This window comes from Athene cunicularia (assembly GCF_003259725.1).
Source record: "Athene cunicularia isolate RWA chromosome 6 unlocalized genomic scaffold, athCun1 chr6_part1, whole genome shotgun sequence".
In the NCBI taxonomy this organism is placed as follows: Eukaryota; Metazoa; Chordata; class Aves; order Strigiformes; family Strigidae; genus Athene; species Athene cunicularia.
The window spans coordinates 10,252,241-10,277,501 of NW_020799105.1; the positions used below are offsets into that span (position 1 = coordinate 10,252,241).

At 35.6% G+C, this 25,261-nt stretch overlaps 1 protein-coding gene across 2 annotated transcripts in view; it reads right to left on the bottom strand.

Moving 5' to 3' along the window:
* Nucleotides 1–25,261, bottom strand: part of ADGRA1 (adhesion G protein-coupled receptor A1) — a 187,354-nt gene that overhangs the window by 143,357 nt on the left and 18,736 nt on the right. For both annotated transcript variants that reach the window (XR_003398714.1, XM_026851415.1), the window contains exon 6: nt 9,965–10,163. Coding sequence is in view for 1 of the 2 variants with exons in the window: in XM_026851415.1 (XP_026707216.1) it covers nt 9,965–10,163 (199 nt within the window). In the remaining variant the exon portion in view is untranslated. The remainder of the gene's footprint in view (nt 1–9,964; nt 10,164–25,261) is intronic.

Genomic DNA, 25,261 nt, shown 5'->3' on the forward strand with positions numbered 1-25,261 from the left:
TGATTTAAAATCTGTAAAAAAAAAAAAAAAAAAAAAAAAAAAAGTACATTTTCCATTTATTTAAATTGCTGAAATGTGTTCCAATGCAATCCACCGCTAAAGAGATCTCCTGTCATTAGATTAAGTATCCCAGTTTCTCAGACAAATATTTACTGGTACATCAGTGTTGTTTCTGGTAAAAATACAATACTTGAACACTGGTTCAAGTCCTCTAAAATGATTAGTAAGTCCTCACATTCACATTTCTAATCTTCTATGGCCCTGGTGAACCAAAATAAACCAGAATAGGTTTATGCAATATAGAAGAAGCTGTATAATGACTAGAACATGGAATTGTCTTCTGAAATGCCATCTGGCCACTGTAAATGATGCATTAATTTATATTCCTCTAGGAATATTTTGGATAGCAAGCCCAATGGTGGAACTGTTCATTTACTTACCATCTGGATATGACAAATGATAAATTGATCTTATACCTCTGGAGAATTTGGGGGACTGGATTAAAAAAACACAGGTTTTTTAATTCTCAAAAAGAGCAGTCAACTTGATTCTTTAATATTTTCTGCACTTATAATCCTTGGCAACTTCACAGTCCTGGCAGACCAAAAGGAAAGGGTGGACCTGTATAGAATTCTAGACCTCTTCATGCAGGTTTCTAGTAGGCCAGTTACATATTTTAAGCCTTGGCACTGTTACAATAGCACACCCAAAAGTTCCATTGTTTTTTTTACTCTTAGTAGAAAGGCATCCTTGATCTCTTGGCCATGGCAACAAGTCTCAATAAAAGTCAAGAGTTCTCCTGTGACCTGAGAACATGGCAGAACTCTCTGTTTTAGGAGTCTGACAAAAGCTCAACAGAATTAAGAGAGGACAGCACCTTTGGCCGTATAATTTCCTTGATTATCCTATGTCACAGAAGCTAATAAATGTCAGGTCACAAATGAAAAGATCTTGCCTCTACTGTGCAAGTTTCCTAAGGATAGAGTATGAGTCAGAGAGAGTTCCTACTCCCTCTACATTAGTAATCATATCCCGCTTCTCAGGGTTGTGATAGTGACTACTTCTCTGGAAATTTTTGACAAACCAAGACATAAAACAAAGTCAGACATTCATGAGATGGTGTCAAGAGAAACTGAATATGAAGACTGCTGCCTGATAAGAACAAAAATATGACTAGTAAATTTTTCTTAAGTTTTCTTTTGAAATTATAGTGGCCTTCTCAGTGACCTTCAGAATATAGACATGTTTCTTTTTTGCACTGGGAAATTTCATACATGGTTGGATTCCTTTTTCAAATGTGATGACTGACATATTGAAAAATTAATTAAAATGTACAGCTGATGCAATTTATGTAAAAGTTGTTATAATATTCAATAGAAGCCTGTGACATTTGTCATTACAAAGAGAGGAACCATAATATAGGCGGAAGCCATACTCATGTAATCAAGTAACCTGTGACAATAGATTTCTATTTGAGGCATAGTTTTGCATTGCTACAGCTATGCATAACTAATTAGACAATCAGATGTAGGTCTCATTATTCAAATTATTCAACCATGTCCTGAAGTAATACCTTAGCGACATTTATTGTATGCCCCAGCAATCATTTGCATGCCAGGAAACAGAATAACGAATATAGAGGAGACTTTAACACCATAATTTGATTGGCTTTCCACAAGAAACATTTTGAAGTCTGACTTCAGTTCCTGTAAGACTTGGGAAAAAAACAGCTACTCTTTCTGAAGAAAAATAAAAATTAATTACTCAAACACAGATAACATTTAGGTTTCCTCATATTCTTCTTCAGACAGATAAATAGTGAATGCTTTTCTACAGTTCAGGCAGAAGGCCTGCATAACCTGCATCCAACCCATACCACCTTAAATTATTAATACTAACACAGAATTTTAAAAATGAGTGTTAGTCTCCAGAGTGTACTCCTTCTTGGAATACAGCCTTTCACAGGGGATATAAGGTTAAAACATGGAAAATAAAGAGAGAATGTGTAAATCTAGGCACTTTAACTGAACTTAAATTGCTAGTCTGATCTCTCTGACAAAATTACTTATTTATCCATGAAAGAAACAGCTTTACAAGGCTGATGGCCTTTAAAGAAAGCTTGTGTCCAGGCAACATCAAGAGAAAAGGAAGATTAAAGTCGGTACTCATTTTATGCTAGATGACTAGCAAATATTTTCAGGAGGAATCAATCTGTCATACACATAGGAAATTCAATACACATTATTTTCTGGTTCTTCTGATTGAATATAAAACCAAAGGATAACATCATTTAATGCCATCTGTAGCTACCCAAGAAATATAATGTGCTGTAACATACATTTACTATCATTTATCTATCAGTTAATTTGTTTACATTGGTATGCTAGGACAACAGTTGGATTTAACTTCAGAGATGCTAATGGAAAGGACATAAGTTTAATGATATATATTGACAGAAAAAAACCCAACCTCCTTCCAAAACGGGAGAAAAGACCTGTCACAGTTAGTAAACCATCTCGCTTTATTTCCTTTGTATTGCTCAAATTACTTTGACTAAAATGGAAATGTTAAAAAATATTGTCACAGGCTAACATTATCCATTTGTTATGCAAACATCGGCTCAATAGAAAAATGTGGGGTTTATAAGTGGATGTCAAAGAACCTGTGACCTAACATTTATATGTCATCAATTTCTTTCTTAAAATTGAGCACAACCGGTTCAGCTTGTTGTATCATCCTTTGCTCTCTCACTGAACTTCTCAGGTAGAGGCAGACTACCAGCTACTGTGCTGCATTGAAGGGTGTGCTTAAAGATGTTTGCATTCGTCTTCATACTCCCACAGTCCTAGAGTCAACATATGCCATTCTACCTAGCTGAGAACATAAAGTGGGGAGCTCTAGAGCACTCAAAGCTTTCTCTTGCTGGAGAAACCTTCAGACAGCTGGCAGGTCTGTGATGGCCCAGTGCTATAAAGCTATCTGAAGAGAGTACACCTGAGTTGGGTCTTATTTAAAGTCCTTCATGAATCAGCTGTCTGTCATCGAGCTGCTTTGTCAGTTGGTGAAAGGTTTAGGGATGCTCAAATGTGTGTGTTGTTATTAAGTTTGTTCTACTGGCAAACTGCTTGACGGCAGGATGTATATGACTGCAGTCTTCTGGGGAAATGGTGCTACACCTGCTGTATGCCTTTCATCTGCCCTCAAGTAGTCTATAGGCTGCAATGTTACATTCAGAAGTTTATTTCATTAGCATAACTCTTGTAATCTCTACACTATCAGAGGTTCTTAGACAAAAATAACACTATGACAGTTGTTCCAATAGCCAAAATTGCATAAAAAGCTTTTAAAGTAAAGTATTTCCCAGACAACTGAGAAGTGTTAACCAACTTATGGCAACTCTTTATTATCTAATTATGTGCCATTGGGGCGAGCAGAAAAATACCCCAACAAAACCCTGCACAAAAAACCCAAAGAACACACAATTCCCGCCCCCCTCCCCCCAACTACACTATTTTTATAATTTCAAATTATTTATCAAATGAACACTAATTTGACAGAATCTCCCACTCTCCCTAGTCAGTGGTCATGGTAGAAATGCAGCAATTAACTATTTAATGAATACTTTATGGGATAGAGTAATTGTATGTTAGGGATAGAATACTGACCTGCAAGACATTTGGGAAGATCTAAAAATGAGGTAAAACATAGCAGATTCCTAAATTAGAACTTCAAGAACTATCTCTATTCTTTCTCCAGTATATAGTGTATCTTCAACAGTGTTAACTTTATTTTGTGATAACCAGAAATCATCCAATCAAAATACCATAAACAATTAAAAATAAGGTTATCCTGAAGGAAGAAATAAGGGGAGGGGCTGGGACCTATTTTTATGGAATTCCAGTGCAATGGAGTAAAGAAGCTTTCTTTATGTCCCTAAGGAATATGTCCTACAACATGTTCTCTATGTTGAATAGATTGAAGTACGTGAAAATTAAAAAGTAGTTCAGTTATTTTTTTTAAATATGCTTAACATGTTTTGCTTTAAAGAAATGGTTTGCTTCACCAGTATCTGGGGTGACTGACCTATTAGAAGGAGTACATCAGTCTGGACATAAGTCAGAATTGCTCTGATAATTACAGCTGATGCACAGGGTTACAAACTACTGACTGGACTGAGAGAAAAATGTATAATTATAACTTACTTTGGTGTTGACAGGAAAAGCAATTTAAAAAAAGTCAGTCCCAAGATGTTCACTCCAAACTGCTGCTGCAGTGCAGCATCTCCTCAGCTGTATAGCAGCAGATGTTTGAAGGAATGCATTAAAATCATTCTAGCTCTAAAAAGTTGAAGCAAAACTCTATTTGATTGCCCTCTCTGAGGGGAGAGAAAGTTCAAAATTTTGTTCTTAATAATAAGCTTAACATTTAATTTCAGTGGTGTGGCTGGATGGACCTCTACACAGCTGCAGGAAATAAGCAGAGATGGAAGTGAGAGGTCTAAATTTTGTGCAAGGTGTCTTCTTAATCTGGTCTCAATGTCAAAAAAAAGGATACTCTTAAAGTTCTTTGGGAAGGACTCCATCAATTTTTTTTTTTTTTTACAGCTCTGACACTATTTGTCTAGGGATTTTTTATTCTATCAGTTAAAAATACGTATATTTTCTGTGAAAATATCTATTTCTCAATCTTGTTTCAATAAGCACAACACAAATTAAGCCTACAGTTTTTATGGCACAGCACAATTCTTGCATAATAGTCTATTCTTTTAATGGTAGAGGGTATTGTCATTGCTACTTTTCCTTTTCACAGTATTAGTATATTTTTCCACAGGTTATATTTTAAATTATTCCCCAAACTGATTAGTAGTAAAACTGTCATTGAGTTTTATTCAGGTAATTGAAAGACTTTTAGAGAAAAGGCCTAAATTTATTCTTCCAAATTAATTCACATGATTATCTTAAACTCAGATAATGAAACCCTTAGCCTGTGCATTTCATAATATTCTGCAATAATTTTAAATATGATCTTCCTGTCTGATATATGAGAATGTTTCTGGTAAAGATGCATCTGTCACTACTCCTTCGCTGCCTACAGTACCTGAAGTAAGCTGCAGACCACTGACTACAGGGTTTAAAGTAATCTCAAAACAATACAGAAACATTGACTTACTATTTAAATTACTATTTTGCTTCATTTCTTTCCTAACTGCTTGACAACTAAGGGTCAAACAGAGTCAATTAGGTGAATCAACAAAATACCAGCACTTAACAATTTCTGCTTTCCCTTGGCTTCTCAACATGACCCTCATCTGCTCACGTCCAATTGCTCGTGACAGGAGGACACAAAATGATTATAAAATATCTGCATTTCTGAATCAGAATCTTTGGAACTGATCTAACATGTATGTTTGTTAATCTTTTGTGGAATGAATCTTCAATATTTTGCCATGACTTGGCACATATCTGAACTTCCAATTGTATATGCAACCTAGCAACACACTCATCAATGATACACCATTTTCAGACTGTTCTTAACCTACTATCAGTGCAAACTGCTACCGCTTGCTTCATATCTTTTCCAGATGTATTCCTGACACAAATACAGAGAGTTCAGGGGTCATTTGGACGCCTTCCACAAAAAAAACCTACTAGAATTTCTGCCTTTCTCCTAGTTCTGGAAGTGTTTTGTTCTTTCTTATACAGAATGTCTGTCTGGATCTCAAATTTGTCATGATACCACCTGTCTACTCCTGGAATCAATTTTATTTCAATAATTTTAAACAATCCTTATTCTTTTAGTGAAATTGTCTCAGCCAAATTCTAAATTCTTTACTAATAGCTGCAGATCATTTCAAACACTTAAAAATCATTAATTGGACTCAAAACCCCCTTTAGATTACAGAAAGTATGATGAAAATTTTTAATCCACATTTCTTTTTCTTTTTTTCTTAGTTTCTTCACTATTAACAGTACAAGTTGATCATGATTTGAAGATGGAAGTTGCAGATGGAAGTTTTGGAGATTTTCACATAATCACAGACCCCTAAAAGCAGCTTTCAGAAATTAATATACACATTTTATGTGTAAATCTTAAAATCAGTTTCTTCAGTTTCTTACTATTGACCTTATCCTTGTTACACCTAAAGGATTAGCTGTAGTTCCATATTCTCTTATCTCAAACATTACTACTTCTTTCATTATTTACTTTGATGATCCCATACTGGCATTGACTGCTGTCAAAATGTAAGGAAGCACTAGACGTTTTAAAAAAAACCCAGATTCTTAATCTTAACTCTTTTTTTTTTTTTAATAAAAAACCCCAAGCCTGTATTTAGCAGCCATATTGGGAAGACTGAAATGCTTAAGACAGAATTTAAGAGAAAAACACTATTTCTGCAGGACCACAGTTGAGACCTAATAGTCTGTATTTCCAGTTGCAAATCTATCTACATAAAAAAAATTACATGTGAAAAACACTTCTGATACTAGCACCTGCTATCCTAAGTTTAGTTGAGTGCATGTTAGTGTCTCCAGTTGTAGCACTCCTTTTTATGGCTTCTTAACTTTCTGCACATTTAATGTGTTCAGAAGGAGCACTTGTGAACTGTAATGGTCCCAGAGCAGCTGTCAGAGGTGTAAGCACCGTTAAACACTCTACACAAGCATTTGCAGGGTAGAACTAAAAAGACTTTAAAATTGTTATTATAGTCTGTGGTAAATAAGAAACTTCCTGAAGATTACAATCTCTCTACTACTGTGGAGTTGCTTTGTTCATAAAATGAAAGTATTTTCCTTTTTTAGTTTAATATTCTAATAGCTGTCCTGCTAGCCTCTCCCAACACTGAAAGGGTACAGTGGGGAAGCTGGGAAAGGTGCTGTGCTGCAGAGAATCATACATAATCTGCCTTCTGTGCCGCTTCAGGGACATGGATTGCTTCATTGCCACTTATTGTGATCAAACTGATAATCAAACATTCCAGGCTTCTGAAATTAGGCTGTCTTCATGGAAACACAAGTAACAATTTCAGCTAGATCCATTCACAGATGATAGGAAATTAGTTCCACATCACATTTACATTTTCATGTATGACTATGACATTTATACACAGGCATAATGACAGAAAATTCCACATAGGCAAAATCAAATATTATTATCATTGGCAAGAAATGATAAGTGCGAGCTAGCAGCAGAATTGAAAACACCTTCTTGAGATCTCCTATAAGGGAATACTCTTTGCCAAGAAAAATGTCACAGGCCGGAATACAGTTCAAAACTAGTTTAATTATTGTAACAAAAACATTTAGTTTAGTTTATTCTGCTTTATCATAAGAGACAAAAAATACACATTTGGATATTTTATCCTTCTACTGTGCCAGTTAATAAAACAGAAGGGTTTAGTATGGTATTTGTGTTGTAAATCCACGTCCAGAAATATCTGGAACTACCCAATAAAATAACCATCTAAAAATGTTTGAATAAGCAGCTTTTGGGACAGGAATACACCTCTTTGTTCAAAGCTAGCATCAGAAACCTTTAATTCGCTAAGCAGCACAAGTCAAAGCCTGTCCTTTAGTTCAGTCACAGAAAACCACAGACAATGCATATTTGCTGCAAAGAGTAGGTATAGGAAGGCAAAATATGACAATGTAAGAACAGATTTTAAATCACCTTTATTTTTACTCCAAATCCTATACTTAAGATAACCTCAAGGAGCAATAGTCTTTCCGATGTTTCACAGTGCCTCATACAACTGTGATTTAGCCTTCAGAACTACCACAGATTAGTGTGTAATAACCAATTAATACATACTACTGCAACATGTAATGAGCATGTCATTACATATTGTTTTAACATGTAATAATAATTATATAAATGGATTTATAGTATACATGGTCATGATGATGGGATTAAAATTAAGACATGCTGAAGAGTTTTTACAATGATAACTAGGCCAATGTTTTCTCATTTGCAACATGAAGAGACAATACATCTCAATAATTTATATTAAAAAAAAAATGACTTCAAAATAATATGGTTTTTAAAAGCCACTTTCAAAAGTATAGGTCCCTCATACCTTTAGTAAGTTATTTTTGGTCAGCACCTTGATCAAAGCAGAAGCATGTCTGCTTGTGGACTAGCATTTTGGACTGATAAAGACTATGCAGTACAGTAAATGCAGTGATGATGCCCTACTATATTGTGAAGTGAAACATATAGCTCAAATAAATAAGCAATTAAAATGTTGGATGCCTTTAAATAACCGTTTAAAGATTTTAATTCAAAAAATTATTTTGTCTGAATCTGACAGTCTGTATCACATTAACTTGGACAAATCAAACTATTTTTCCAGCCTATAATTGCAAATATAATCACATATTTAGAGAATATTCTTTCTGAATACCTGGTCCCAGTACATACTGCAACATGAGCATCAAGGTCACCTATTTAATGGCACAGTAAATGAGGGAGGTAGCAGATCAACTATCCTTACCAAAATATTGCTATGGCAGACAATAATTTTTATTTTCTAGTCTCGCAAAAATTAAGCAATATAAGGTAAAATTCAGTTAAGCTACTTCTAAGCTACCTTTTTAAAAAGGACAGGTATTTTGAAAATGTTAACATTTTTAGACAATTTATTTCAGTTTATTACTATGCTCTACAAATTACTTATATAGTGCAAAATATAATTCAGCTGAAAAATGTAATGAGGTAGTTAACTGCATGTCTTTTAATTCTGATATCATGGAAATAAGAAGAACATGCTTTAATTTAAGTGACTTGGCAGTTATATAATAGCTCATGCACTTGGCATTACCATACTAATTGGTCTAATAGCCTTTTTCATTATCCACTATAGCCATACACATCAGTATCAGAAGAAAGCTAGTAGCCATGAGAATAGGTCAGATCTATGCCTCTAGATCTATAGGACTCCAAAAGGGGTCAAATAATCGTTGAGTAGACGAAATTAAAATCAATAAAGCCAAAAGACCCCAGTGGAGAGGAATTAATTTGACTCCATAACTTTCATTTGATAGTTCAAGAAGCATTTCAGGTCAATTATATTAATAGAAACTGGTTGAGTGAAAAGATGTTAATGATGATCCAGAGGTAATTAGCATAGCTATTTTCACTCCATCTTCTACAAAGAGAAAGGCAGAACATAGACACAGAATCAGCCTCTTTTTGATCAATGATGGAAACTGGCAGAGGACAAAAGGATGCGTGCAACAGCTTGGCAGCTTTTAATGACAAGCCAATACTCTATGATGAAAACCAAAAATAAACACAGAAATTTATAATAATTTATTAAATAAGATTTAAAAGGGAAAACTGAAGCAAAACTGGAATGATATGGTCACTGCCAAATACTAGTTGTTACTTCTTTTACAGAAGTAGCTTCATTCCTCTTGCCTTTTTCACATCAGTCTCTCTCAAGCACATAGAGGCACACAGATTGTAAAAGTCATAGGAAGTTGAGAAATATTTTAATAAGAAACAAATATGGGATTACCTAACTAACTAATATAGGATCTGGTATATCAGAACCTACAGAAATTAATTCAAGCCTTTTAAACTGATAGTTCTTCACAGGTAGATCACAATACAGACTTCCAGATGGTGTCAGGAGTTAGCACTCTGGCTGTAAGTCACTCTCATATGCTACTGGAGCGATTCTAGTGTAGCTTCTTCTCATGGTTTACTGCAGAAGAAACTGGGGTTTATGTTTCAAACCCCTAGTTGCTTAAATCTGGATACTCAGACACAAGAAATATGATTTGGAACCAAGACCATTCATAGCCATGAAAAATGTTTACCTGTATGTGTTCAGATTCAAGCATGCAATTGAATTGTTTCAAACAAAGCAACTCCTGGTGCATGTTTTAAAAAGGCTTATTGCACGTGTTGAATCTGTTTACCTTGCCTACAAATCTGACTATTTACAAGGGGTATACATTACCGTGTAATTAAGCAGCAGTCATGAATGATGCTGTCCTCCACAAATACACCACTCTCTTCATCTGTTTCAATCAGGCGACCAGCATGGTACCAATGTACTTGGGTGGTACTGTCAATGTATGTTGCAGTACACTGAAATGGCAAGCGGTCTCCATGAAAAACCACTTGTCTTTGTGATGGGATCAGCTCAAAAAAAAAAAAAAAAAAAAAAAAAAAAAAAAAAAAAAAAAAAAAAAAAAAAAAGGAAAAAGAAAGGTCACAATTAATTACTCTCTCATGAATATTGTAAAGTGAACTAACTGGACACAATTCTAGCTTCACATTTAAAGCACTGATATAAAAGACTTGTACACGAAGTATCCACTTAAGCCTGATCATGTGGTTCTTTCATTGGTGTGAGCCCAGATAGCTACAGGATTACTAGAATATCTACAGAAAATGGGCTTCATGGAATAGTTCACAGAACGTTTGAAGTTGGAAGGGAACTTTTGAGATGCTCCAGACCAGCCGCGTCCTCAGTGCAGGATGCTTTACTACAGAGGTATACAAAAAAATATCAGTCTTCCAATAATAAAGCTAATAACAAAAGTTAAACTTTTCCCTGAATTTCAACTGTCCCTATGATTTTTCATTTCCCTGTTCCTTCTGCCTCTTCCACAAGTCGTATTTACTCTCTAGATGTCCACTCAACATAATTATTTTCATTAATTTACATTTCACATAATTTAATATTCTAATATTCTAATAATTATTTACATTTTACCATCCTTTTAAAATGAATTTTCTCTCTCCTGTCTTTCCTCAAGAAATACCCCAATAACATGAATATTGGATATTCTAAGCAGAATATTACTAAAAGCAGCTGCAATAATCACACACTCAAATGCCTAAACACAGTTAAAAAATACGTATCATTGTAAATTTGGAAGGCATATGCATTTTTGGCACTGCTGAAAGTCTGCTAATTTCATACAGCTGACAGTGACTGAAGGCTGTATCCTTCAATCCTACAGTCTCTATAGAGACTGAGTCTAGACAGTATTTGTTTTTTTCCATTTTTATTTCTATATCCCCAAACTACCTTAACACAACTTCTGTAAAATATTTTCTATACATTATGAGATTAATGCTGTTTCTTTAAATCAGTAACAGAACATTGAAAAGGAGCATTTTAGGAAAAGTAATTGAAAGAGAGACTCTGCATCTAAACAAAGAAGATAATCTTCTGTGGGATAGTAAGGAATAAAAGAAAAACTTTTTTTTTTTCTAATATAGTCTTCTTAGGAGAAGAAAACTACTACCTCTGATACTTTGTTGTCATTGCACAAAATTCTAATGGTAATGAAAATACTAGAGACCCACAGATGTGGTTGATGAACACACTACCATAAACATCCTGTACAACAGTTTCCAAAATACAACCTTTTCACCTCAGCATACAATGCCCAAACAATTGACTTTATGACTTCACTACTTCAATCTCATCTTAGACAAAATGTCTAGTCTTGCATTTTGGAAATCCTCTATCTTGATGAGAAAAGAGAACTTTTAAGATAGATCATCTCCCTTATTTTTCTTTTGTTTTCATTTAAAGGCCTCTCACCATTAATATCTATCCAGCTTACAGGATTGTTAGTTGAAAGGTCACCCTTCCATATTTGCACCACTAGTAACTATCTATCTCAAACATCTATTTTTCTGACAAGTACTCTAACATTTTTATTCCCATTTCACTGCTCACCATTTTATCTTCGTTAAACTTCCTCCTTAAAACCCTCCATTGCCCATAATAAATACAGATTAATTTAACCATGCCTAACCAGATTGCAAGCCATAATCACCAGTTCTACAATTGCTAAAATTTGTGGACAACCAATAGTGTTTGGTCTTCTCCTCTGGAACACTTAAATTGTGAGAACATGCATTTATAAATCTAGTTTGAGGCCCTCAATACTATTGGGGATTTTGAATGTTAAATACTATGTTCATCACCTGCTTTGAATAAACTGTGAGAGGGATCACTTCTACTTTTTTACAAAGAATGCTGGCCAGCATAATAAGCAGGATTTGTACATGAGTGAATACGGGATCTTGCTGTCTGGGAGAAGCACGGAGAGGATTAAGAAGCTAGGTACTATCTACTGAAATGTTGTAAGTCTGCTGCAACTATAAAGGGCAGGCTTCAGAAATCCCTCCTTACTTGGATATACTGGGGTATACGTCCTGTATACATCTTCTGATTGAGCCTATTATTTGTGGACACGGATGTGTTACTAAAAATTCCTTGGAACATACCTAGTATTTTTATATGATCTTTGACTTCTAACTAAAAGAAGAGAAAGTAAATCAGATTAATACCTCATTCATAATAGTTGCAGGCTTGGTGTCAGTCATTTAGTTTTTACTAGAAGATGGAGAGAACCTCCCTCTTCAAAAGGCTGCAATCATAGTGTTGCATTACTAAGTCAATTATGAAATATAAGGAAACATTATGTTATGGAAATGTAGCCATAAATTAATGGAATTATTATGAGAATGGAATCCAGAAAAATTAAACATACAACAGCAATATATATACCACTCACAGGAAAGAAAGTATTTTTCATGAATAAAGTAATTTTTAACTGAGATTATTGTATCTTGACAAATGTTTTTGGTCATACAGTGAGTGACACATTGTGTCATCAGGCTATGAAATACTAAGAGTGCGAATTACAGTATCAATATTTCTTAAATCAAGCTAAGTAACTTGCCTGGCATATGGATGTAGTGTAACACTATCACTTTGAATTTATCTCTGCCTTTTTAGCTGGTCTCTAAGGCTCTCCCATTATCACTTCTGTTGCTCAGTCTTGGGAACCACCAAACCCAGAAAGAGAGTGGGAATGAAGTGCTCTGTACAGGTTTTGTCAATTAATGATCAGAAGTAAATGGAAGCTTTTTTAAATGCAGCGTAACAATACAGGAGAAGACGATCCTTTTGTTGACATCAGTCATATCAACGTACTTAGCTTCTTTTTCATTGCAAATCCTTCTAAGTGCCAACAAAGATGCAAAGTAAACAAAACGTATCTTTGGTTTACCACTGGGCTAGGATATCCTTTGAATCAACTGAACCCTTTGAGAATGTACCTATTTGGGTTGGCAAAATTGACAACTAATGCTGCAAACTCATTTTCAAAGTGAAACTGGTAAAATTTCTATGGATTATAACATTTGCAGTCCACGGAAGGTACACTTAAGTGCTTCTGCAAAGCATCTGCTTTTAATCAGTGATGTCTACAGAAAAATGATTACCAGAGCTAATCTTCGGTTGTTTTCTAAGGATAATAATAATGATTTAAATGACTGGGGCTGGTTCTTCAACTATTACTCATGCAAAAGTTCCAGCTGACTTCAGTGACACAGCTCACAGACATAAGGATTAATTGCATCAATCAGAGTTGCAGGATTAGGGCCAATATCCTCTATCCCAAATGGCTATAAAATGATTGTATAGTTCCATCAGCATCAGATGGAAATACTTATTTTAAATCCAGAATCCAACATTCCTTCAAATACAGAATAAAAATGAAAGTATTTACTAATGCTGTACACACATTTTCAAGCTTGACTTTGCAAATAAGGTAAGAAGCAAGAAATTCTGAAAGTATTTGGAATTATTTTGGCATCAGCTTGACAGCAGTTGAAATATAACAGCTCTGGAATGCATATCCCTACACAACAGAAATTTTCTCTTTGATTATGTGATTACTAAAGACCAAATAAATATATATCATCGCTTATGCTCATATATATACGTGTGTGTATGGCAGATACACCAGGCTTATAAGATTAAGAATAATTTAAAGGGGTTTTTTTGTATCTTGGGAGAGGAGGCACTAAATTAAGATTCTATTTACTTAACTTTTACACACACAAAAAATATTCCAAGATTCTCCTTCCAAGATAATCCACTCTGCTTTCCTCAAGTTTGGAGCCAGCACCACCATTTGCAAGTGAGAGGTGTGACTCTCCTATAGGCACTTAGATCAACGGCTGCTGGAGTGTTTTACAGTCTTTACCTGTCTTGTCTCTCTAGTCAGCATTAAACCATGATTGCAGCAGAGCACCACAGGAATCACTGATTGCAGCATGAATCTAAAGGTCTAACCCATCATTACAGTAATTACATCTTTATCTTTCACTTCTCAGCAGAAAAGGGTTTTATTGACTGAAGGCCAGAGTCTTTATGCGATCCAGTCTTGTATTTCAGATTAGCTTTAGACTAGAATGCTGAGGACATATGGAAGAGGAATCGGGTTACACAAAGACCACTGAATTAGAATATCACTTAAGAGTCCTTCTCACAGAAAGTATATCCCTGTACATTTTAACCCATGTAGTGCCCCAAGATGTATATAAAGTTGAAAAAGAAAACATAAATTATTTTAATAACAACTAGCTTAAAAAACAGCAAAGTGCACTGAAGCTCTACGGAAATGTTCCAATGTGTATGACCTTAGTATCTTTATAAAACAATTTATCTCACACACATACATACACATTAAATACCTTCTGTCTCTTACTTACAATTAAATTCTTGAGATTTTAAAGATAGTTCAACTTTCCATCTTTTTGGTTTACTGTTTTAAAAGATGGAAAGGAAAAAACTGTGAAGGAAAGACTGCTGTCACTGGACATAGATGGAATATAAATGCTTGTAAAAGACCTAACATAAAATGCATTTCTACCTGTATTTTAATCACATTTTAAATACAATATGATCACATTTAGAATGCATGCACTTCTAATGAATGGACACTACTGTTTACAGATTTGCATTTCATCCAGAAAACACAAAAGCTGACCCACACAATAGATTTGTCTAAACACCATAGAAAGTTGGCTAGTCATTGGCCAGCATGACCAGCACAAAGTATTAGAGACCTGATCAAAAAAAAAAGTACATCCTACCTCCAGCCACATTTGTTACATTTTCTGTTGCACAGCCTATACCCTGGGCAGCCGAACTCTCTACAGCTAAATAGCTACTAAGTGCATAATCCTGGTTACTACACCAGTGCATTCTGCTGTTCAGTTTACCATAAACACAGTTTTCTGCTATACATTTTCTGGTCCTCATTAACTAGCTTTGTTTGATACTGGCAGCTTTTCACAGTCAGAAATAGGAAAATCCACAGGTTTCTCCAGGCTGCCCACACATCAGTGCAGTATTGTATCCTCATGTCTCAGGATACACCATTGACTTCTGTCTCTTGGTAGAAAATTCAGTTTGCTACAGTGAACAAGCTTTTGGGACAGAAAAAAGCCAGAGGCTGGCATTTTGCTTCTTGTTAATCACTTGATTTATTGTATTGCCAATGGGCTTTTTATTTGAACTGAGCGTGCCTACAGAATGAGGCACATCCCACTGACAGAAGTGTGAGTTAGAGCTCTAATATTTGTATACAATCTCAGTGGGAAAGAAATGTGCATTGAAATCAAAGTAGGGGAAAGCTGGAAGTGAGGACAAAGTAAAGGAACTGGTCCAATAAAAAAGACAGATGAAAATGAGGAAAAACAAATTGAAAAACATTATTGTGTTTTTCAATAAAACCTTGAATTGCTGACACAGCAAATTATAGCTGTTGATATTTACTGAATGGAACTGAAGAAAAGAGAGTTATTTGAATTGCTCTGAAGGCCAGTTCTGCCAAGAAGGGGAGGTGCCAGTATACCAACTCCAGTTTCTGTACTGCAAAATTTGCTGACAATAACGAAAGGTTTGGTGTAGAAGGTCACAGACAGTGCCATATGCCAAGGAAGACAAGAATGAATACAGAATTGGAGCCAAGCTTCAGTTTTAATAAAAGCTTTGCCTGGCTCCAATTTTAACATAATATCAAGGAAATACAGATGCCAACATGTATTAAACACATCAAAATAAGTCTTTTGGGCTTGGGACAAGAAAGCTTTGTATCATATTCCTCCCTTATGAGGACAGGCTGAGAGAGTTGGGGTTGTTTAGCCTGGAGAAGAGAAGGCTCTGGGGAGACCTTAGTGTCCTTCCAGTACTTAAAGGGGGCTACGGGAAAGATGGGGAGGGACTCTTTATCAGAGAGTGTAGGAACAGGACAAAGGATAACAGTTATAAACTGTAAGAGGGTAAATTTAGATTTGATACAAAAAAGACATTCTTTACTGTGAGGGTGGTGAGACACTGGACCAGGTTGCCCAGAGGGGCTGTGGTTGCCCCCTCCCTGGCAGTGTTCAAGGCCAGGTTGGACGGGGCTTTGAGCAACCTGGGCTAGTGGAAGGTGTCCCTGCCCATTGCAGGGGGGTTGGAACTAGATGATCTCTAAGGTTCCTTCCAACACAAACCACTCTATGATTCCATGATTCTATGATATTCATCTGCCAGACACTGCATAAAAAGTAGAGCTTCTGTTTGTATAATAGCTTATTATTTCCACCAGCTTCATAATGCTGGCAGGGAAAAGCATATTCCACACCAGTTTTTCAGTACCTTTCACTGTCATACATGCTTTTCAGACAGGAACATAAAGTTGATGTAATTTTTTTACATCACATAATTAAATCTCGTGTTTATATTTATTTTGTAATGCTAAGTGCTACACTGAAATGGCATCTAGTAACCAAAGAGCAAGATTTCAGCATGTATGCTGTTTTACTTCAAATTACAAATTTTATATTGCATTTTACTCCTTCAAACTTCTGTAAAGCTGTCAAAGCTTAGAAAAAGAGAGAGAAAGGGTGTACGTCTCATGAGCAGGTATAGCGGAGTCAGTGGACAGATAAGAATGTAGATACTGCTGCAGGGAGCTGAACATAAGTAGCAATCCTAGGATTTATCCTGAGTTAGAAGTACAGCAAGCCCACACTGTCACAGTCCAATGCTACTGGTGCTTCAGTTATCTGGGTTAGCTAACCTCATGAATATACTCCATATCTACAAAACACAAGATTAAATTCAGTGCAGTTATGCTAAGAGCTACAATCAAAGCTTTGGATGATGGCCTCGGTGAGGAGCACTTGAATTCCATAATTTCTCAGATTTATTAAATTAAACTAAGTTATACCTGTGTAGAAACTAAAGAAGGCTGAGCTGGAAAAATAAGAATTCAAATTTAGTCACTTTTAGCAAATCCAAATCATACAAGTTTCAGCCAGCACTCAGCAGGTGGATGAAAAGTCCAGCTATAACAAAGTTATTTAACCTGTCTTTTCCTACAGGAGTTTCCCCCAGATTTATAAGACCAAGTGAAAGTAAATTATTATTATTTTTGCACTGGGTCTAGGGAATGATGCATGCTGTGTCCATTACAACCATTTTAAGTGATAGAGCAGTGGAAAAACACTTTCTTATTTACTAATGATAGCAGTGATTTACTTGGTAGGAAAGCAGAGGCAGAAAAATACAAAGGTAGCAGGTTTCACTTAATAGCATTTAATATAAATGCCAACATAACATTAATTTGTAAAATGGCAACAGTTACTTGAAAATTTCCACAATAGGAATTTCAAGGTTTCAGTCCAGTTAATCAATTACTCAGAAATGTTATCTGCATGCAGGCAAAACAAAGCCCCCATCTTGCATTGGCATATCTAGCAGAAATGTAAAAGAAAGGACAAGACATTTTTTCAGCTCTGATTTCTTTCTTATCAAATAAAACTGCTGCCACTATTCTCAGATTGTACCAGAAGCCTACTTTAGAAGCTGGGGAGCATTTCATTATTTGCCAAATCCTGAAGATCATGTCATATTGACAGCTATGGTATTGGAAGATTCATCAGCACAAACTTCTTCACTGGCAAAAATGTTAGAAGCCATTGCTAGAAAGCTAATTTTGATTCCTCAAATTATCCTGATGGCAAGCAAGCTGGCAGGCTCATGGCTATGCACACTCATTACAGCTTGTAGTTAATAAAAATGGCTGAGTGGTGGCAAGGTAAGGCACCTAGCTCTACAAAAAATATTGATTAGCTTTAACTGGGAAGTGCAGTGGTAACACTCATCTTTCCAAACCTTAACCACAACTAGCCACCTTCTTTTTATTTTCGTATCATCACTACACACTTAGACCATGGAAACACGGCAGCAGGCAGGTCCCAAGGGTGGCAGCTGATTGCCTCTAATTGCCCAGAGTCCAGCAGACTGCAAGAATGCTAAACAAAAAAAGAAATGTAAAAGTCATAAAAGATGCTGGACAAGTGACAGTTCTGTTGAAGTAAGAACTTGTCCCAGTCATTGTACGACATTTTTCCTTTCCAAACTCCTCTCAGGCCACTGACAGTGTCAGAAACTGCAGCTCTCAACAGCCATTTTTATACATATATTAAAGAAAGTGCTGTATGACAGAATGTGCTATAAAAATGTGGAATACCACTACGTTATACTCCACTTAATTAGAACAGTGAATGTTAGGATAGAGGCTTTACAAGGAATTTCCCATGAGAAACATTAAGATTAACTATAGTAAACTAATAAGTGCTGTTAACTGGACAATATTAACATAGGTTTGGTTAAAGAAGCTTATATAATTTTATACAGAAATTACCAGTATAAAATTTAACCCTTTCAATGTACATTGTACTATGTTAAGAATAAAGAATTTATCTTCCATGATACCCCATGGGCCTTAGTCAAGGCTGGATGTCTTACCACTGCTTTGCTCATAGCAACTAGCTTTTGGAGATGGCCAGTCAATTCTCCAAGCCGCAGGTTCTGAAGATTAAAGAGACTTAACTTTGCTGATACTCTCCTCACTACATCTTTGCTAAACTTTCCTTTAGTTATTTAGCATGGTTTTTGGAACAAGCAGGCAAATAAAATGTAGAAAATAAGACACAACTGTACATTAAAATCCTCTGATGTAGTTTAAGAGTAAGCTATGGTAAGAAAAACAAATTGGTTACATTTCCAGCATCACAGTCAGCAAGATTTCAGGGATGAAAAGGTCTGTTGAACTATATTTTAATGTGTGAGCATAGATGCAAGAAAATAGTGGTAAAACTTCATCCTTTAAATTTCTCAAATAACCATTTTAAATATTATTAATTTTGTGCCCCAAATCTTGCAGCAGTGATCTAAATTACCACTAAAGAAATTAGATAATAATGCTTAATACTAAATGTAGGGCAGCATATTCATTTTTTTCCCCAGTTTGAGACTGATCATGTTAGAATGAGAAATCAAAAGGTTAGAACATCATTATATTATTGTTAATTTTGATATACAAAATGGCCACTTAGCCCTGACAGAAAATGAATCTACCACACCTTTCTTTGAAAGATCAAAAATGTACAGTTACATTATTTGATTTATAGACATTCTGTTATTACATATATTTTGATATTAGAGAAACTCTTGAATTGCTAACATTGTAAAATATAAATAATTGGAAGAGGATTTAACTACAGCTAATTGTCTCAATATCCATACCCTGCAAAACCTAATCATGTGAAAGGTTACCAGTGTGAATATTCCTATTTCAATATAATTAGACCTATTCATACAATTAGGCACTCCCTGCAGGATTGGAGCTTAAGTCTTGATCCCACATATTCTTGAAGACAATGATGCTCTGCATGAATGCAGCAGGCTATCTGTAGGCTGCCAAGAAACTGCAGGACTGGAATCTAAATCTGGATAATTAATCCATCATTCTTTGTACTTCAGATTTGAGTTTAGTCAGTTACCACACACTGAAAAAAATCTCACAGTTCAATATTTACATTGTGTTAATGTAATATGAATGACTTGTTAATGAAGAAAACAAAATGGTTGCAACAACGATGTCAAGCCCATCCTTAAATTTAAGTAAATAATGAATTAAACAAAAAAATGTTTTGTGTACACTGAGAGAAATAAAGAAAGAAAAAATGTTCACTGTTAACTTTGAGACAGTATTTATTACTGAAATATATTTTATGTGGGAAAGGAAACTTTCAAGAACAATCTTTGTACATATACACACAATTGTCATTTTAAGACTCGAATGGCAATGTATTTAATTTTTGTTACCATATGAAAAAAGAAACTTCAAATCTCATTTCTCACCCAATATCCCTAGCACAAAGTATTTGACAATACTCTTAAAAGCTGATGCAGAATAAGGCTGAATGCATTTAGCTGATTTCAGGCTTAAATTTAAATGTTGAAAAAGTCTTCAAAGATAAAATTTCCCAATATCAATCTATTTTTTCTAATTTTGGCATTTTAAAAGTACATAACTGTTTCAAAGTTCTTACTACCAGACAGTGGAAACACACTTGCTCTGCTGGGGATGAAGGGCAAGTACATCAGGTAAAACTAGAAGTACATTTCAACATATATAGCATGTAAAACATCACTATTCCACCACTGCCAAGAAAGCATTTAATGACACACTATGTTTTGAGAGTCTATGTCAAAAAAAAAAAAAAAGTACTTCATAAAGGAAGCATAGAAAATAAAATATTCTCCTTTTTCCCCAAAGGTATTAGTCTAATTGATTTAAAATGCCTTGAATGTTCTGAATTTTTGTAGTATTTTTGGTAAGATTGAAAAAAAAAATTATCTGTGAAATTGGACTAGAGAGCAGCATGCAGCCCAAGAGAAATATGCCTTAATGTTCTGCTGCTATTTAAGCATGAGAAATGCAGATTAGAAAATGTGACAGTAGGTAAGTAATGATGGAAGTGCTTCATACCTTTCTATGTAAGAGATTAGATCTTAAATGGTCAAGATATCTTTAAGATCACAAGTAGAAAGAGTGCATAAAGAATATAAATGTGCTGTCTTCTTTTTTTGCTTTGCATCAGTTTCAATATGAATGAGTACAGTGCATCAGAGCAGAAAGTGCTTACATTTTAACCTCACTCTAAAGGAGTAGAGAATGAATACTCTGATTCTCAGTGAAGTGAGGCAAACTACAAAAGACAAGGTGCTAGTTAAGTATAAACAATTCCCTAACAACTATGTCCCCTCCCTCCAGATATATTATTTACATTTATTATTAAACATTTAATGAATTGTATTGCAGAACACAGAAGCTAGAAAAGGATCTATTCCTTTAATTTGTATCCCTCCCATTGAAGTACTTTCCCTTCCTAAGTAGGAAGTCTATTATACCAAAAAAAGAGCATTTCAATAATATTTTATGAGTCACAACTTGCTAATTTCACTCATGAACTAATGTTTTAAACTAAGGTAGTTTACAGAATTCAGAGACTGAGTAATAATTCAAACACCGCTGGACACTGTGGTAGTGCAATTCTACACCCACCCCTCCCCACTGTCTTTGCGCTGTGCTGCTCGGTGCTTGGTCTGACTCTATCCCTCTTATGGGTCATACCAACTTGGGGAAGTAAAGACTACTAATGGTTGGGAAACAGAACATTAAGACACCCCTTTGACGAGCCTGGCTGCTACTCTCTTTGAAGTGGTTGTAACAGTCCATCACCTTCTGACAGCTTAGTACATCTGTACCCAGATGTGGCTGAATGAAAACAGTAACAGAACTGCATATCCATCAAGCTGCTGTGTATCTGGTGAGAACACCAGAACACCCCATTGTCCAAGCTAGGCCAGAGTGATAAGCATCTGACAAAAGTCAATTATCTTGGACCCTATAAAGTGAGACCATTTGAGTTCTCCTGGGTTGCAAAGGACCTGTGACCAGCATCACCCCTGAGCTGGGTTGCCTCTCAGGTATCAACCCCTCGAGGTACTGTCCGCTGTCGGGACCAACAGGAGGCCAGGGCAAAGTCGACCCACTTGAGTCTCAATTATTGCCACTGAGGAATGCCAATGCATTGTGAGTATTCACTCCAAACTCTAGAAAATGGAAATTTTAACTTTGAGCTAGCTTCTCTTTCACCCACTCTCTTTCTCTGCTTGCTAATGTGTTTGCGCATACACAGTTATTTTCACTAGTATGAGTACTTATTTTACTGGATCCGAGTATTTTTGCCTACCATTTTGTGTTTGTGAATATGCATGCATGTATATACTGATTTAAGGTACCATACAGTAAGCTAGAGTGAATCTTGTCATCCCTGAATCTGTAGTTAAGTTGCCATTTTAAATATAACATATTTTACTGAATTATTTTGTAAATCTTTAAATTGGTTAATGATTATGTGCTGCTAGTCATTAATAAATCTTGATTTGCTGCTAAAACCATTACTGTGTTAATACTTTCATCCACAACACACACACATCTTGTAGCTATTATCCTCCATTCTTTCTCACCTCTATTTTCAGTAGGATGGATTTCTATTCTTCAGTGTCAACACTTTTATCAGTAGACAGCCCCGCAAGGCATTCTAGAAACCTAATCATAGAGATTTTATACAGACAAAATTCTAGTTCTGTATTTTGAGTACTCATTCCCTGTCATCCACAGTGAAAGTCTTAATTGACTATTAAAGCTATATGTAAATTATGAACAACCCAAACAAATTCTCACTACAAGTTTGATGCAAAAAGTTACAATTCTGTTCATCACAACCAACTGGCACACTACCCATGAATAGAATACACTTTTTGTCATAATACATACTTTCAAAATAACAGACTGTAACAATCCGTCTAAGACATGTGAAGCACACTACGGTTGATTTTCATGAACATGGAGCACTTAGAGCAACAAGAGAATTCAAAACCAGCTTCTGAACCCTCAAAGCCTCTGAAAAACAGGCTCCTGAGCCTAAGGAGGCCACCCTACTCCCCTTAAGGTAGATGAGACACTACATAAAACCAGATGCTATCTCAGCCATGTTAATACAAGAAAGGAAAATGACCCAGCTACGATATTTTGTTTTGTATTTTGCCATTACTCTGTGCTTTGCAAGTTCTATTCCCACCATATTTTCTCCTGAGACTTCATCTTAAAACAAATGCATCTAACATTTGAGCTTATAACTATTTCCTCACTCGGGAGGTATATAAGAAGGTGGTACTGAAGGTACTCTGAAGGTAGTATAGAACATCATTAATTAATATTAGCTTTGCTAACTGTCTCTATTTGCCCTTGTTGTTTGTAATTATTGCAACAACATGGGTTTTTCAGAGATGTGTACAATACAGGTGAATAAGTAATACTGTATCTTAGAACATCTTTTAACTTCTGGTCCTATAATTCTATGTTGAAGCAGTTCAACATGCAAGGAGATTTTGCTCACATTCAATACCACACAGCAAATAAGGAAGCAGGAAACAGAAAAATTCAGTGCAGAAGCATAATAAAGATACAAACAACCAATTAATTTATTCCAAGAAAAAGACTTGTGCATAGCTTTCCATCAACAAAGATAAAGAAGGTAAACATAGTTTGGGGGGATTACATTTAGCCAATTCCTCATGAAAAGAACTAAATTTATCCACTCTCTGCACAGATAAACGCATAATGATAAGGAATAAGAATGTAATTTATTATGTATAAATGCATTAAACTCTAAGCTAAAAAATATATTTCTTAATATCCTTTTATATTTTCTTACTTTTGAAGCAATTTGTTTTTTAATTTAAAAAGGTGATAGCATGGTCCCAATTACTTATTTAGAAACATCTGCATAGCAAATGTATATGCAAAAGCAATACTTTAATTTGTAGGAGACCTGCATGAGAAACAGTGTTCTGACCCAGGAGAAATAGATAGTTGTCTTTGTGGTGGAAATAAATAAATAATATCTTAAAGCATGATAAAATTATTTTTATACTTTCACCTTTGCAATATTTTTTGTATAATTTCATAAATATTTAAATCATTATGGACACGCACACGGCCAATATGATCAAGCAATGCCAATTTATTGAAGGCAAACAAGCCCTTTTATAATGCTTTCTCCTGTGCATGCGAATGGTATGTGGTACAATCCTGATGACTGGATAGTTAGCTTTGTCCATGTGCTTCAAGCCTTCTTGTGATTGGATAATAAGTGCCACACTCAATGTCTTTCTCCGCCCAACCCATCTCCTGGAGTTGTTTTTTTGCTGAGTTCTTTGTTCTCTCTTCCCGGCTATGTCCATGTCATGTCCTTGCCGAGGCGTGCACACATGCAAGATTGCTCACATGTCCATTATCTCCCAACATATCCCTCCTTTTGGTTTTGAGCAATCCACATTCCTTGCGGGCTTTTTTGCAATGATTGTTTAATACAACAAACTAAGCATGGTAAAATAATGACAAACATAACAATTACAACAATTCCCTATAATAACAACTTCTTCAACTATCCTGTGAACATAGTTAACTTTCCTATGTAACATGGCCCCCTACTGGTTTGGAAGGGATTTCAATAAACACGTTCAGAATGTATGAGCATTCATCACTGTCAGAACCATTGCAAGGTTTAGGATTGTGAGCTTGACCTTCTTTCCAAGACCACAAACAGCGAGATGGAACCCACCGTAAGCCATAATCTGTAAGCAAACACACATAACCTCTGCATGTTAATTGAACTTTAACAGGTCCTTCCCATTGCCCAGTATTTAAGTTTTTGAACATAATTAACAGTTGCTGTGTGCCCATAGATTGTTCAGCATCACCCTTTATTGCTAAACTGTGAATCATCATTGGTGGTTCTTGACATTCTCCTGTAAGCCTGAAAAAATTTAAAACATATAAAACTTTGTTTAATCGTTTAGCTGGCATCATACCTGACATTCTCCCTTTTTGTTTTTGAAGCATTTGCTTCAGAGTTTGATGAGCCCGTTCGATGATTGCTTGTCCAGTGGGAGAGTGTGGAATTCCTGTGCAGTGTTTGATGCCCCATAAGATACAGAAGTGTTGGAAGTGTCCAGAAATATATGCTGGATCATTGTCTGTTTTGATCTTTCTTGGCACCCCAAGTACAGCAAAAGAACTATATAAATGTTTTTCAACATGTTTAGCTGTCTCTCCAGCTTGAGCTGTAGCCCAAATAGCCATGGAGAAGGTATCAACAACAATGTGTACATATTTTAACCTACCAAATTCTGCTATATGAGTAACATCCATTTGCCATAATTGCAAAGAGGATAGGCCCCATGGGTTAACTCCTGTTTCCAGGCCAAACCCTATTTTTTGACAGGACAGGCAAGAGGCAGGCAACAATGCCCTTCGCATCCACAAAAGGAATTTTAAATTGTTTATGCAACATTTTTGCTGAGGCAAAAAACTGTGAGATTCTCTAGCTTGTGAAAACAAATTTGGAGAGGGCCCAGACCAGGCTGGAGCAACCAATTGATCAGCTAGTTCATTTCCATACCCTAATCCTTCTTTGGATTTGGGACTTCTGATGTGAGTGATAAAGTAGACAATGCTTCTCT